The sequence below is a fragment of the Neltuma alba genome, unplaced genomic scaffold, assembly GCF_004799145.2.
Source record: "Neltuma alba isolate B1F8T4 unplaced genomic scaffold, ASM479914v2 tig00012343_pilon, whole genome shotgun sequence".
NCBI classification, from domain to species: Eukaryota; Viridiplantae; Streptophyta; class Magnoliopsida; order Fabales; family Fabaceae; genus Neltuma; species Neltuma alba.
In genome coordinates, this window is record NW_021636852.1 from 50,848 (window position 1) to 65,712 (window position 14,865).

General features: G+C 35.6%; 1 protein-coding gene across 2 annotated transcripts; it reads left to right on the forward strand.

Annotated features, from left to right (window-relative positions):
* Nucleotides 1–389: 389 nt before the first annotated feature.
* LOC114726132 (zinc finger CCCH domain-containing protein 48) lies at nucleotides 390–8,501 on the forward strand. 2 transcript variants are annotated; one of them, XM_028912695.1, is made up of 10 exons: nucleotides 390–1,105; nucleotides 1,193–1,288; nucleotides 1,984–2,073; nucleotides 2,253–2,354; nucleotides 3,650–3,796; nucleotides 3,941–4,060; nucleotides 4,156–4,215; nucleotides 4,637–4,690; nucleotides 7,284–7,381; nucleotides 7,866–8,501. In XM_028912695.1, the coding sequence occupies exons 1-10, from the start codon at nucleotides 692–694 to the stop codon at nucleotides 8,023–8,025; spliced, it is 1,341 nt and encodes a 446-aa protein (XP_028768528.1). In that variant the 5' UTR covers nucleotides 390–691; the 3' UTR covers nucleotides 8,026–8,501. The 2 variants fall into 2 exon arrangements, with proteins under 2 accessions (XP_028768528.1, XP_028768529.1); XM_028912696.1 differs by lacking the exon at nucleotides 4,637–4,690 and having other exon boundaries at nucleotides 392–1,105.
* The last annotated feature ends 6,364 nt before the right edge of the window (nucleotides 8,502–14,865 follow it).

Sequence of the window (14,865 nt, forward strand, 5' to 3'; positions counted from 1 at the left end):
GGCACAACTCGCTTTTGCTAGGAACCCACTTCATACACACCAAACCAGTTAAATTTGGGTTCCACTTCCACTTTCAATTCTTTAGGCCCAATCCCAATTTATCAAACGTGGCATTAGGCGTAGGACTTATTTTTATTATATCCTTCTTTTTTTTGAGTGAAATTATTATATCCTTTTTATCCTTTGATCTTTTGCCATTAGATTTGTTAGTCTCTGATTTTTAAAATTATTAAATAAAATAAATATCAATAATGTTAAAAAAATAAAAATCATTGGGGAGGGTAATAAGGACATTCCACGTCTTCGTAAATGTCACGCCTTCGTTCAAATAAATAATTTGCTTTTGTGAAATGGAGCTTTTCTCCTCCCCTCTCCTCTCTCACCAGGTCGTTTCTCCCTATTCGATCCTGCAGAAAATTAGGGTTTCTGCAAGCAATTCTTTTAATCCTAATCCGAAAAAGGTTAAATTTTTAGAGGTTTGCACTTGATGATTGCGCCCGACACTCCCAGATTATATTTTCAGCCAATCTCAACATCCCTTTCATGGTTGATTTGGGATTCCACCTTGCGGAGTCCCCCGTCTATTCTTTCCTCCGTTGCTGCTTAAGCTATAGTAAAGTTTAGAATTTTGAATTTTTGTTCCTCATCAGTTCAGAAGAAGAACAATCAGCCCCTTTTATCTGTCTAAGTTATGGATTTAGATGGCGGTAATAAGCGTGTCTTTCAGCGTCTCCGTGGTCCTCCTCCCGATGCCAAGCAACCGAAAGTGTGTTATCATTGGCAGGCAGGCAGGTGCAATAGATATCCGTGCCCCTTTCTACACAGTGAATTACCTCCTCCAACCGCCAACGGGACTTCTTCTAAAAGGTCCCATGGGTCCGCTGATGATTCAGGGTTCTCAGGTCCACGGAGGAATCCGAATTTTAGTGGAGCGTCAACGTGGGGCGGTGTTCGTGGTGGTAATAAATTAATTAGGAAGACCGAAAAGCTTTGTACTTATTGGATTCAGGGGAATTGTACTTACGGAGCCCAGTGCAAGTACCTGCACTCTTGGAGTGTAGGGGATGGTTTTTCCTTACTAACGCAGCTTGAAGGGCATCAGAAGGTAAAGAATTACTTAATCTTTCATGGTTGGTGCGCTTTGGGGATTGAAGACTCGAAGTTAATGGCCTGGTTGTGAACACATGAACAGGTTGTCACTGGAATATCTCTGCCATCTGGTTCAGATAAGCTTTATACTGGAAGTAAAGATGAGTCAGTAAGGCTTTGGGACTGCCGATCTGGTCAGGTTGTTATCCGATTTTCTCCTTTGTCTTTCTTCAATATTGTTATCTGAAATTAATGTTTTTCTTCCGCTCCCAAACTATGCGTGAAAGTAGTTCAAGTTATATGACTATATATGGAAGTTTATTATACCCGGCACCTGATTAAAGTTTTGAGAGGCTTGAGTTTCTGGACACGTTTAATTTCATAACTGATTGTTTGTGTTAAGTTATTCTCAAGTTGCGTGGTTCTCATCAAATTATTTACGATGGATCCAGACATTATTATTGTTGGGTGCTTTTTCTTGCGCCTCCAGCTAAAACCATGCTTCTTTTCTTAAATAAAGTTGTTCCCCCAATCCCCTTTCCTCAAAAGTTGAAGCTTGTTATGATGATAAAAATTTGATTGACCCCTTAGGAAAAAATCATAATTACAACTTCTTGGTGTTTGCTTGACAATCTCCACGCACGTCCTTGTTATCTTATGTGCAACAAGGGTTTATGAGAAGTAGGAGACTGGTTGTGGTCTTACCCCCGCCCCCTTTCATTTTGTTGATTTTTTTTTTTTGTTCCTTTCTATTTCTCTTTCAAATTTCGTTGTCAGAGTAAAAGTTATGAGGTGGACATTGTACTATTGTTTTTCTCTGTTTGTAATTATCTTTCTTATTACGATAAGGAGCCAATTTTGATTTTGTCATTGTTTGTTGATATTATGTTGCAGTGTTTGGCTGTGATTGGTCTTGGTTGTGAAGTGGGTTGCATGATCTGTGAAGGGCCTTGGCTTTTTGTTGGTGTTCCTAACTGTGTTAAGGTAAGATAAAGCTGATCACCTTTTTGTTTTCTCTGTTTCTCCTTTCACACTCTGAACATTTAAATGTAGTCCACTTTGTCCAATTTAGTAATATTTCCTTTTGCTAAGATCTATATTCTTTACTCCATGCATTGAAGTGTGACTAATGCCAAGTTTGGGTGATGATGTTGATTTTGCAGGCTTGGAACACTCAAACATCGAGTGAACTGAGTCTGAGTGGCCCTGCTGGACAAGTTTACACTTTGGCTGTGGGTAACAATATGCTTTTTGCTGGTACACAGGTAAAATTTGATATTTATCGTTGTTAACAGCTATGCTTTCTTTCCTGATGGAGTTTTTGATGGGAATTTAAAATGTCTGGTGCTTAGATATTGTTGGATAAATGGAAGTGGTTCAATTTTGTGCTTTTTATGGATGCTTGAGTGAATGTTAAATTTTACAGAACATTCTGTTGGAATGTTAGGGTACTGCATGTCCATAAATAACAAGCTAGATTTGGAAGTTTTTAAAAATAGTGAAATTGGGAACAAGCTGCCTTCCTATTGTTTACATGAAAATTGAGGTTTTTCTTTTTGGTGGACAAAATTGAGGTTATTCTGTGATATGACAACCAGGGCAGTAAGGTAAAAAATTATAATTTACTCCTTCTAAAGTTTATTAATTCAGTTTGTGGTTAAAATTGTAATTAAAATTACAATCATTTTTATATGAAATGAAAGGTATTTTTCCTGTTTAAAAGTCTTTTCAGAGGGAAACTAGTTAAATAATGGATTTCTTAATCCTTTACAACCTCTTTATTTTCCCTTTTGCAAATTCAGTTCTCATGTTACAGAATGCTAGGGTGGGGATGTTGGGGGAATAAGGGGCATTGGAATGGGGAATGCAGATGTTAGACTGAAAGGAGAACTAAATGGGCCCCAAAAAATGGGCTCGAAGGGACAAGTATTAGGGTAGCTTCACTTGAAGAACCATTGAAGGTGATATTTTTTAATGGCTAGTGTGCATCAAAATACCGCAGGAAGTGCTACTTCTGCTTAGGTGCGTGTTGGTTTCTGCATTTGGCAACATTGAAATGCGGTGCCATATGATTGCATGCTCCGAATATTTTATTAAAAAATCAAAATAAACTTATTCTTTGAGTTTATTAAGTATCGAGTTAGCGTGCACTGAGAGAGAGAGAGAGAGAGAGAGAGAGAGAGTGTTCAAGAAGCAAAAGAGAGAAGGCATATGAAGGGACAAATAACGTGGATATTGAATATGTAGACCTATACTAGGATAACCAATGGTAAGTGCTTGAGGCTTCATTTTCACTCCCACAACGAGGAGTAGAAGAATAGTCTGTTGGAATTAACTAAAGCTGGCATAGCTGTGTTCTTTATACCAGAGTGCATGTGTCCAAATAGGTAATTAATTATCAAAATTCATTGTATGATTGAACTTTCTGAGAAATATGGGGCATATAGCTCTGCTTATTATTCAGTGGCTCAAGCGATTTGAGATGAGACTTCCTATGTGTGATTTTATTTTGTTTTTCCTTCTATATCTGGGTATGGCAAGTGAAGTACTTTTCTTGCAGGAGGGGTCTATATTGGCATGGAAGTTCAATGCGGCTACTAACTCTTTTGAGCCTGTTACATCACTTAAGGGTCACACTGGTCCTGTTGTTTCATTTGTTGTTGGAGCAAATAGGCTCTACTCAGGTTCAATGGACAAGACAATAAGAGTAAGTTTACAAAGTTGTAAGCATTCTGTCAGAAGCATAATCTTTGTGTTTGCTTTGCTTTTAGTCCTTAAAACCAATGTGATAGTGTGAATTGATCTGTTGCGATAATGCCATTCGTTTCTTCTTGCTGATTTCTGTCTGCAGGTCTGGAACCTTGAGACATTGCAGTGTTTGCAGACTTTAACTGGGCATACTTCAGTTGTGATGTCTGTTCTTTGCTGGGACCAGTTTCTTTTATCTGGTTCATTGGACAACACAGTAAAGGTTGGGTCAACTTTCACATTATCTGCTGATTTTCTGTATGCTTTTTAACTTTGTGGATTTAATTTTTGTTGGCTTCATGTGTTTTGTTTGTGCAGGTTTGGGTAGCTACAGAAAGTGGGAACTTGGAAGTTACTTATACTCACAATGAGGAAGATGTATGTATGAGTTCATTTTTCTCTTTTATATTTAACCCTACTTGGTCTAATTTGAATTGGAACTATCTATGATACCTCGTGGTCTTAGGGAAACAACTTCCTAATTTCTATCCCATTTGCATTAAGGAAAAACTACTTTTACGTATAGCTATTGTAAACACATGTTGTCAATCTTATCAGTTAAGAAATGAATTTTCGACAACGAAGACAACCAATTTTGGTATGTGTATGATGCGGAAATTGATTACAAAGGCTTATGCCTATTATGTCTATGAAATTATAATGCCTAGATTACTCATATGGTTTGGTTCAGTATGTCACAAAAATTTATGTTCCATTTATTATTAACAAGTTTATGTCCCACCTTTTTGTTTCCATGCGACCATATTGGCATTCTTGTCGCTGCATCAACGTGGTAAAGGAAGATAATATATTCAAAGCGTGGACCTTTTCTTATCTTGAGTATCTTGTTTTGATATGTGTCATCTTCATGTTGGTGTAATCTATAGATACTTATGCATGATTTGAGGCTAGGTGGAGTCGTTTAGAAAAAATGGTTAATGTCTATTAAGTATTATGAGTTAGTCATTAAGTTAATTAATCTGTTATAGTTTGTTGTAACAGACTCTAGTCACTGTAGGTCACATGCACCTATATAGAAGCTTGTACTCTTAGTGATTAATAATAGTTTTCTGATTTACCTTCTTACCGCTTTCTCACATGGTATCAAGAGCCTCTGATCTTTCCACAGCGTCTCCCTTGACTCTTCCGTTCTTTCCCTCTTTTTAGTACAAGAATGATGATCTTGCCTTTGCTCATTCCGTCTCTCTGAACAAAATGTGTTTTCATTTTACTCTGCCTTACAACTCAGGTTTGAATTTAAGTGAACAAAACGTGATTTCTTGGGCCTAGCCCTATGCACTAAGGTTAAAAATGTCTGGCTCTGTTTGAGGATTTGCATTGTTTGAGATATGTTAATGATAGCACATTCCCATATTTAACCTTGTTGCAAATCTCTCCTATGACCGCCAGATCTATTTTAGAAACTTCTACCTCTGCTATTCTTCCTTGACTAATTGACTCTCCTTCACTATCCAGCGTTACCCCCTTTGCTTCTGCTCCCTCCTCAAATCACCGTGATACTTTGTCATCATCCGATCCATCTACAAACCCATTGCCTACCCCACCTACACCTTCCTCTTCTAGTCCTCCTCCATCTAATTCTCCTCCACTTGTTGCTCTTGCTACTCGCACCACCTCTTCTCATCCAATGATAAAAAGTTCCTAAGGCACTTGATGCCGTTGTTGACTCCAGTTGGATGGTCCTGAAGAAGCCCTTCAATCTCCTTATTAGCGCAATGCAATGGAAGAAAAGTTTGCTGCTCTTCAAAGGAATGGTACATGGTCTCTAGTTCCCTTGCCTCCAAATTGCAAGGCAATTGGCTGCTGGATGAATGGATCTTTAGAAGAAAGACAAATCTTGTCACCTCTGCTCGCAAGTATAAAGCCCATCTAGTTGCCAAAGGTTTCCATCAGCAAGAGGGCTACGATTTTCGTGAGACCTTTAGTCTTGTGATTCGACCTGTCACTATCTGCTCTGTACTAAGAATTGCAATTCCTCAGAAATGGCATATCAGATTGATGTTAATCATGCCTTCTTGAATGGTTACTTGAAGGAGGAAGGTTACATGGTTCAACCTCCTGGTTTTGAAAGCAGAGACAAATCCCTGGTGTGCAGACTGAACAAGGCATTACATGGGCTCAAACAGGCTCCACGACCTTGGTTTGAGTGCTTAGGAAGGGTTCTCACCAAATCTGGCTTTGTGCAAGCAGATGTGATCTTCCCCCGCCCCTATCCCTCTCTATCCAAATTACCTCAAGTGAGCTTGTGTTTACTTGTGTTTGTTGATCATCGCCGGTTCCTCTCATTCCTGCATTCGTCATCTAATTACTGACTTGGAGGATGGATTTTGACTCAGATCTTGGCACCTTGAACTGATTTTTAGGCATTGAAGTCAAAAGTTGCCAAGATGGCGATATACAGCCATTTCAAACTAAATATCTCAGCCCTTTTGGCTGGTGCTAAAATGAGTAATGCCAATAGTGTAGTCACTACCATGACTCTAGGATTTGAAAAAACTCTGGAAGGATGGCGCTGATGTTATGGATAATCCACAGCTCTATCACTCACATTGTTGGAGCTCATCAATATGCCACTCTCACTTGTCCAGATGTCAGCTTTGCTGTCAATAAAATTTGTCAGAACCCTCTGTTGATTCATTGGAAGGCAATCAAATGCATTCTTCGCTGTTTGGCTGGCACACTTACTTATGGGATGGTTTTACAGCCTTGTCTCAATAGAACAGCTTATTGTGATGCCTGATTGGGCCTCAGTTGCAATGACAGACTTAGTACTAAAGGCTTCTATATCTATTTTGGCTCTAACTTGATTGCTTAATTGTCAAAGAAACAAGCAATACTAGCTCATTCTAGCACAGATGCTGAATATCAAAGTGTGGCCTCAGTTGTGACTGAGGTCTTGTGGATCAAGTCACTTCTCCAAGAGATTTATGTGAATCTTTGTCGACCAGCACCTGTTAAATGACAATCTGAGGACAGTAATGATGACCTGCCAATCCCATCTTACATACTAGAACCAAATATATGGAGCTGGATCTCCATGTTATACGAGAGTCATCAAGAAAGAATTTCTAGTCTGTTATATTCCAACTGTTGATCAAGTAGCAGATGGACTAACTAAAGCCCTTCTGCAGTGCTCCTTTATTCAGTTTGAACAATATCTAGGCATGAGGGGTGTCACAAAAGGGTAGTTCAAATTGAGGGAAGATGTTAAGTATTATGAGTTATTTATGAAGTTAGTTAAACTGTTAGTTTGTACCTTGTTGCAACATACTCTAGTCACTGTGTCATATGCACCTATATATCAGCTTGTACTCTCAGTGACTAATAATAGTTCTCAGATTCACCTTCTCACTGCTTTCTCACAATGTCATTATATTTATTTTAGTTTATGTTTGTGATGAGGATGTTGGTATGATCTGTCTCAGGGTGTAATTAAACTCTGTGGGATGCATGATTCACAAGGCAAGCCCATTTTGCTGTGCTCTTGCAACAATAATACTGTACACCTCTATGATCTGCCTTCGTAAGTAATTGTCTCCCAACTTTTATTATTTTACTTTTCCCTTAGTTCCATTTCCATAATGTTCCCTTGGACATGCTTAGCCACACCCATCTTATGCCAACCTCCATGATGCATTAAAAATTAAGGATTGAGATTGAGCAAATCTGTTAAGAGAGTATTTAGTACAAGAGATTGCTTGTTATATGGGATTAGCCAAATCCATATGTGTGGGATTGGAGAATACCATGGGGGAAAGTGGTATTCCCCAATCCCACCTCTATAGGTTTGCTTAATTACATGTAATAGGCAATTATTTATGCTAAATACTATTTTAATGATTTTTCTCAATTGCAATTCCAATCCTATTTTTCATTTTCAATACCTCATATCAAACGAGACCTTAAATCACTATGAATTGATGAACATGTCAACTTTGTCGTTTTTTCATTGGGGAGGTTGAGCTATTTCCGAATTTATCACTTTGTACGACCCATTTCTTGTGCAGCTTCGCAGAGAGAGGCAAGATTTTTACAAAGCAAGAGGTTCGAGCTATTGAGGTTGGTCCTGGTGGTTTATTCTTCACCGGTGATGGAACAGGTCAAGTGAAAGTCTGGAATTGGTTGCCGGAGGCAGCTTCTTCCCAACCAATAAATGGCTCTTCCTAATCGTGTATTCCATTCATTTCTTCTCATGACTACTAAGTTTCGTTTAGAGTGAGGAAAGAGGGTAGCGGTTGATATTATGCAATTTGAGTATGCATAGGAGGCATAGGCATAGGCATATATGGAAAACACGTGAGTTTTGGCACAGCGGTAGCAAGCGTCCATGTCCAAATCTGTAATCTTTTGAAGAGGGTGGGTCTTTCTTCTTGTTAAGGCCTGTCTCTATATATATTTCTAATTTTCTTGTCACTTGGAAGTATTTCATGGGATATGTTTTGGTCCTGTCCTTGGCACAAAGTTGTCTCACGTGGCGTGACTCTGAACAATGGAGGGACGCCAGGGTTTGTAACATTACGTGAATCATATTAGTATCATTACTTGAGAAGCCCCCAAGTCTATTGCTTTGAGAATCCCATGGGGGGTTTCCCAACAGCTTTTATGTCTGAGTGGTTTATTACTTTCATCCTATTTTTCAACGATTCGAGCTCCTTGGCACGCGCGACTCATTTAATAAAATGGGTTCAGTTGAAATATAAACGAGGAATTTATATTAAAAATGGGTTAGCTTACGTTGTCATGCTTGACAAAAAGAAGAGAGGATCTCTCATTTCTCATTTAATACCGTGTATGACACTTCATTTTACGGCTCCTAGATGAGTTTTTCCCCCCCTACAGCGGACCTCCCTCGTGTCTGTCATCTAATAGTAGTAGTAGTAATAAATAAATAAATGGGGATTACTTGGTTAGTCAGTTTGGGATGGTTAGCACCGTACATGTTTAGTGATGAGTAAGGAACAAAAGCCGGATCGGAAATCAAAGTGGTTGAGACTGTGGGTTAAGGTTTACTAGTCTGATCAGGGTTAAAATGGAATCAAACTTTCATCTTATTTTATCAATTATATAATTATATAATATGTATTTATATATGATAACAGATAAAAAAAATTAAATACAAGTCTTTAAAAAACAAAAGAAATAAGAGAAACACTGACAGGCGTGCTAAGTCTACCTAATCTTTCAATTTTTTGTAGTTCCACGGCATAGGCATACAGCACCTTTCAAATTTTTTCTCTTTCTTTTCTTTTTTAAAATTCATTTGTCTCTTCTTCTATGGTTCTCCCTCTTTTTCTCTCTCTAAACCCTTCCTTCATCTCTTTCTCCTCTTTCTTTTCTTTTTCAAATTCATTTGTCTCCTTCCGCCACTCTCTCTCTGAAGAATTCTACCATTTTCATGTATAGTAGTTTCTTCTTCTTCTTCTTCTATGTTTCAAAAGGGAAAACAATGTCAGGCTCTACCTTCTAACTGCAAAAAATGATTGCAAGCTCCTCTTTTCCCTGCCTCTTCCTCCCGGACATTGTCCTTCTTTCTCCTTCTTACCTTCATTTCTTCTTCCTTCAGATTTGACAGGTATTCTGCCTCTCCTCCTTTTGGCTCTCTTCTTCCTCCTCTCTTGTCTTTTTTTATCCATTAACCTTTTCATTTTTCATCAGATTTCTATGTTTTTTTTTCCTTGAGCGATTTTTTTAGCAATGATCCGAACAACCCAACCTAACTGGCGGTTTTTCCGGTTTGATGCCGGTTTATACCGGTTTGTTTCAGTTCATTTTGGTTTGATCTCCCACCAGTTTTATTGACGAACCAAACCGAATCAGTGGCTGATTCACAGGTTTCCAGTCTGAACCGACCGGTTCGGGTTGGTTTTTTGTTCTTTGGTTACGAATCATATTGTATAAATAAAGGGTTAAGATTACAATAACCTTCCTCATATTTTATCTGTTAGTAATAGTAGTAGTGGTAATAATAAACAAATAGAGATTAGTTGGTTAGTCAGTTTGGGATGGTTAGCACCATACATGATAAGTTACGAGTCATGTGGTATAAATGAAGGGTTAAGATCATAAGTTGTGTGTTATGATGGTATGTACAATCTTGAAAGTATAAAATGAGAACAAAACACTACTAATATTCTATAAAATTTAATGGTTCAGGAGAATATTTAATAAAATAAGCAATACATATTCAGTCACATACTAGTCTAGAATTGAGCTAACTAGAGGATTAAAAATATAATTGAAAAACATTTAAAAAATAGGAAAGACTTGTCTAATGTTTAGAAAATTAATGCTAGTGGACCTCTATCGTAAATAATGACCTCTTATCTTCAATTGACCGATTCAAATTTGTAAAAGTAGCTGATCACCCAAGAGGAGAGTGAATTGGGTGTTAATTAAAATTAAAAACCTTTTCGCAATGTAATGAAATTCATAAGAAATTATGAGCATATAAACCATGAATTGACATAAGCATAATCACAGTAGTAAAATGGTTTAGCTAGAAATATAAAAAAGTAAGGGAAGAGAGCATGCAAACTGTGATTTATCTTGGTTCGGTCCTCACTGACCTACGTTCACTCCCTAGGCTCCTCCTGAGATTTTCAATCCACTATCTCTCTCAAGTTTAACATGGGTACTTGAGAACCACTATAATCACAAGTTTGATTTGGGCATTTGTGATGCTACTTACAATCCTTAGACTAATTAGTCTATTCAATAGCAACCTTACACTGAGGTAAATACTCCCCCTTACACACTGTAAAGATACAATCTGATAATGATAATGAAGATTGAATATTTCTTTTCTCAAAGAAGTGATAGATGAATTTTAAGCAGGTTTGAGAAACTCTCCTCTCTATCTTACAAATACATAAGTTATAGTTTTTGAAGTACAAAGAAAGGGGGTTTTCTCTCGGAGCTCTAAATGAGAATATGTTGATTCGGCATTTTAGCATTTGATATTGTAAGCTCAGACTCTTCTTTCTTTTCTCATTTTGAATGCTCTTCTATTTATAGATGATGTTGGGTATTTAACTGTTGAGCATCTTCTTCCTGTTTGGCTCGAAGAATATGACCGTTGAAACTAGCTATTAGAAGCTTCTGACAAAAGTTGATTCTTCACATCATAAATTCGTTGTGGCTCTTTACCTAAAATAATCTTTCTCAAATCAAGTGATAAATATCTGATAATCTTAGAAACAATAAGTTGAAAAACATGGAATCAATCATCAGATATTCATATATTCAAAAAGTAAGATGAACTTACTTGATCGCCTTGATCGATCATATTATTGATTAATTACAGGAGAAATAGACTTAACAGATGTATGCATTTATTGAGTAATTTATGGATCATTTAATGATAGAACAATTGATCGATAAATAGTGAAACATGAATACAGTGAGCCATAAATGATTTATGCAAGAATAAACTTTTTCAAGTTACATTTGCCTTCATATCCTTTCAATAGAGAGTTATGTGTAAAAAGAAGGCTGAGAAAAGCTTAAAGATAAAAAGATGAAAGATTTTGAAGAACATCGTGAATAGCTGTTATGAAATGAATTGATTCAATAATAAAAAAATGTTTAATCGATCATATTACCGATAAAGCTAAATATAAGAGAAATATGATTTCAAAGTGTATTGATCGAATACTTTATCAATAAATGGTTGATAGGAAAACTGATAGATAAAAAAGTTTAACAAAGATTTTCATAGTGTAGTCACAAAATATACGATGATAGAGTAAATGATCGATTAAAGATTAATCAATTAACTGATCAATAAATTATCGTTGAAAACTTATTTTAGAAAGGCCAGGAAAAACCTTATTCGATCACGTTATGTGAAACAGAAGTTTCAGAAAATTGGATGATCAATCATTTAATCAATAAACCAATGATCAATCAAGTGATCAAAAAAATGGTTCAAAATAAGTTAATGCAGTGAAGATAATGATCGATAAATGTTTGATCGATCGATTGATCCATAAAGATTTTGATCGAATGCTTTTGACATAACACTTTATCGATTAACCAGAAGTAAGATGACGTATAATATTCGAACAAGTTATCGATAAAGGTTTGATCGATTAAGTGATCAATAAAAGAAGAATAGTTCAGAATATTAAGCAAATGGAGAGACTTTACCATTTATCTGAGCTTTCATCGATAACAGCTTTATCGATCAGGTGATTTTATGGCTCTTTTCTGATAGTTTATCAAACAATAAATTATTGATTAAATGATTGATAATTTGCTGCAACAACTTATGCTCAACCAGTGTTATCAATGATGTTATCGATAAAGTTTCAGATGTAGAAAATAAAATATTCCTCAATACCTTGATAACTTTATTGATTAACCTTTAATTGATAATGTTATTGATTACTTGTACTTTTAGATTTTCAAAGATAGATTATAGCTTGAGCACCTTAGTAATGCATATGAAGATAAAAAAGAAAAATTGAAGAGATAGTACGAGGAACTCGATAAAGTGATCGAGTATGTAGTTGCTTGATCAGGCTCGAGTAACATCTGGTAATGGCTTTTCATTTTCTCATTTCTTCTAGTGCTTTTACTTAATAACATATTTGAGTAGCATGTTTCTCAAGAGCTTAATCAATTTATGTAGAACTTTTAGTCTTTGCCCCAATAAATTCAAATTCTGATTCAAGCAAAATGAAAGTCAACTTTGAGTGATCATGAATCTCCCAATTCAACTCCAAATTTTGCAAATGACCTATCCCTAGAAAGCTCTTTGAGTGTACTTTCTAATGCAACAAGAGCCATCTCAAAATTCATTGTAGTCACAAAGTTATCTTCATCATAGTGACTGAAGGTCAGAACAAAGGTGTTAAACCCAACTGCAATGTTTCAAACAACATATCTCTCTCATATGAAACTCTTTGGAGCTGATCTTGGTGTCTATGAACTGTGTTTTGAGTCTAGTTTCATATGAATCAAGTTTCACCTTAAACGGATGTGTGGTTTAAGAGATATTAGAGAAATAGCAAACCTATATCAGAGCTGATGAAGAACATAACATAACAGAGTGTATGTTTACTTGATAAATTGATCGATAAGTGTCTGATCGAGTTGTTGATCGATCAATGCCCATGAAAATTATCTCTGAAGCTTATTTTTAATATTTATATGAAGGGTGAATTAATATATGATGGAATAACTTCTTGTTTGTATATTTTAGCTTTCGATTAAGCCATTCAAACTTCTAATTGAGCATAGCAACCTCTAATGTCAAATCTATGAATTTGAATCTTGATATTTTCATTTGATCTTGTATGTTCTTCTTTTCTCAATCTCTCTTCTTCTTCTTCCTTTTGATCATATCTTCATAACTCAAAGTTTAACATATAACTCATTTATTTTCTTGAGGAAACTACACAAGATATTAAGTACAGTAGTTAGTCAAAATATGATAAATAATTTATGCAAACTTTTTGCGCTATTATTTGACATCATCAAAACTAATAATCATATCTAACAAAATTGACTCAATTAATTAAAAATAAAAATAATGCTGATATTAGAAAATGAAATAAATAATTTTTAATCAAACTAATTTCTCTTGTGCCTTTGATAAGTAGTTAATTAGGAAATTAATTAGTTTGAGTCATATTATATGTTATAATTTTGAAGCCTATTTAGATTTTTAAATCTCCTTTATTTCTTAATATTCTCCCATCTCTTTCTTCCTCTCTTCTGTTTCTATTCTTTCCTTAATTATATATGAGTGATATTAGAGCCTCTTTCCTTCTTTATGCACTTCATACTCTTATAATTTGCACAATATCACATGGCAAAACAAAATGTTGATAGGATTTGAATTTTAGAAGAATAGGTTCAACTCTTGTCTGCCCGAGTCGCACAAATGTTAAGAAGATTGGAGGTGTCTCGCAATAATAAGGAACATCTTATGATACCACTAGAATACATAATTAGGAAAAGAGTATGAATACAAAAGAGGAGAGATCAGGATTATTAGGAAACAAAGATTAGAGGGAATTTCTTTCACCAAAAAAAAAAAGATTAGAGGGAATTTAGAAATTTGAATAGGCTTCATACTTACACCAACACTTCACATAAGTTACAATGTTAACCCCTTATTTATATGCATTTGGCTTCTCTCCTACTGCTCAAGACGGTGCTGTTTTTCATCCTCTCTGGCTTTCATAAGCCACTAAAGGCTGTAATAGAATTTTCAAAACAGCATCAGGAGTAGGACAAAAAGCAAAATAAAATAAAAATGAAAAGGGTAGGCGCACATAATATGCTTATAATCTGTTATTCGTGACTAATTTGTAAGAGAAATGATACTAGTAGTAGCTGATGATATGGATCTCATTTAACATAAATTTTGTTACATAGATTTAAATAAAATCAAAATCAATTATAATACATATTATATAAATGCAAGAAGATGATTGTCAGCATAATAAATTTGTTACGCGGACCTAAACAAAGTAAAAAGACTGTTATGAGCATAATAAAATTTAGGGAAAATTGCAAAAAAAGACCTTGGAATTGCAAAAACGCAGATAGGGACCCTTGACAACTTCACTTTGGGTTTTGACAAGAATAATATGCTCTGAAGTTGTCAAAACCCAAAGTGAAGTTGTCAAGGGTCCCTATCTGCGTTTTTGCAATTCCAAGGTCTTTTTTTGCAATTTCCCCTAAAATTTATTATGTTGATAATGAAATAATTTTATTTCATTATTTTATTTTTATAAATAATCTTTTTTTTTAATTTTGTATTTTGTGATGACTTATATGTTATCTAATGACATTCACATTAGTCATAAATAATAGGTTATGAGCATATTATGTGCGCCCAACCTTTTCATTTTCATTTTATTTTGCTTTTTGTTTTTTTGCCTGATGCTGTTTCAGAAATTTTATTATGACTTTTAGTGGCTTATGAACGCTGCAGAGGATCGTCTGTAATGGAATTAGATTCTCTCCACTACCCTTCCATCCTCTTCCCCGCCA

Bases quoted from the DNA above. Each gene is read 5' to 3' on its own strand.
- LOC114726132 (XM_028912695.1), top strand. From the start codon at position 692: ATGGATTTAGATGGCGGTAATAAGCGTGTCTTTCAGCGTCTCCGTGGT. The intron at 1,106-1,192 runs GTAAAGAATTAC...ACACATGAACAG, and splicing joins AGCTTGAAGGGCATCAGAAG to GTTGTCACTGGAATATCTCT. The intron at 4,691-7,283 runs ATATGTGTCATC...GATCTGTCTCAG, and splicing joins ATCTTGAGTATCTTGTTTTG to GGTGTAATTAAACTCTGTGG.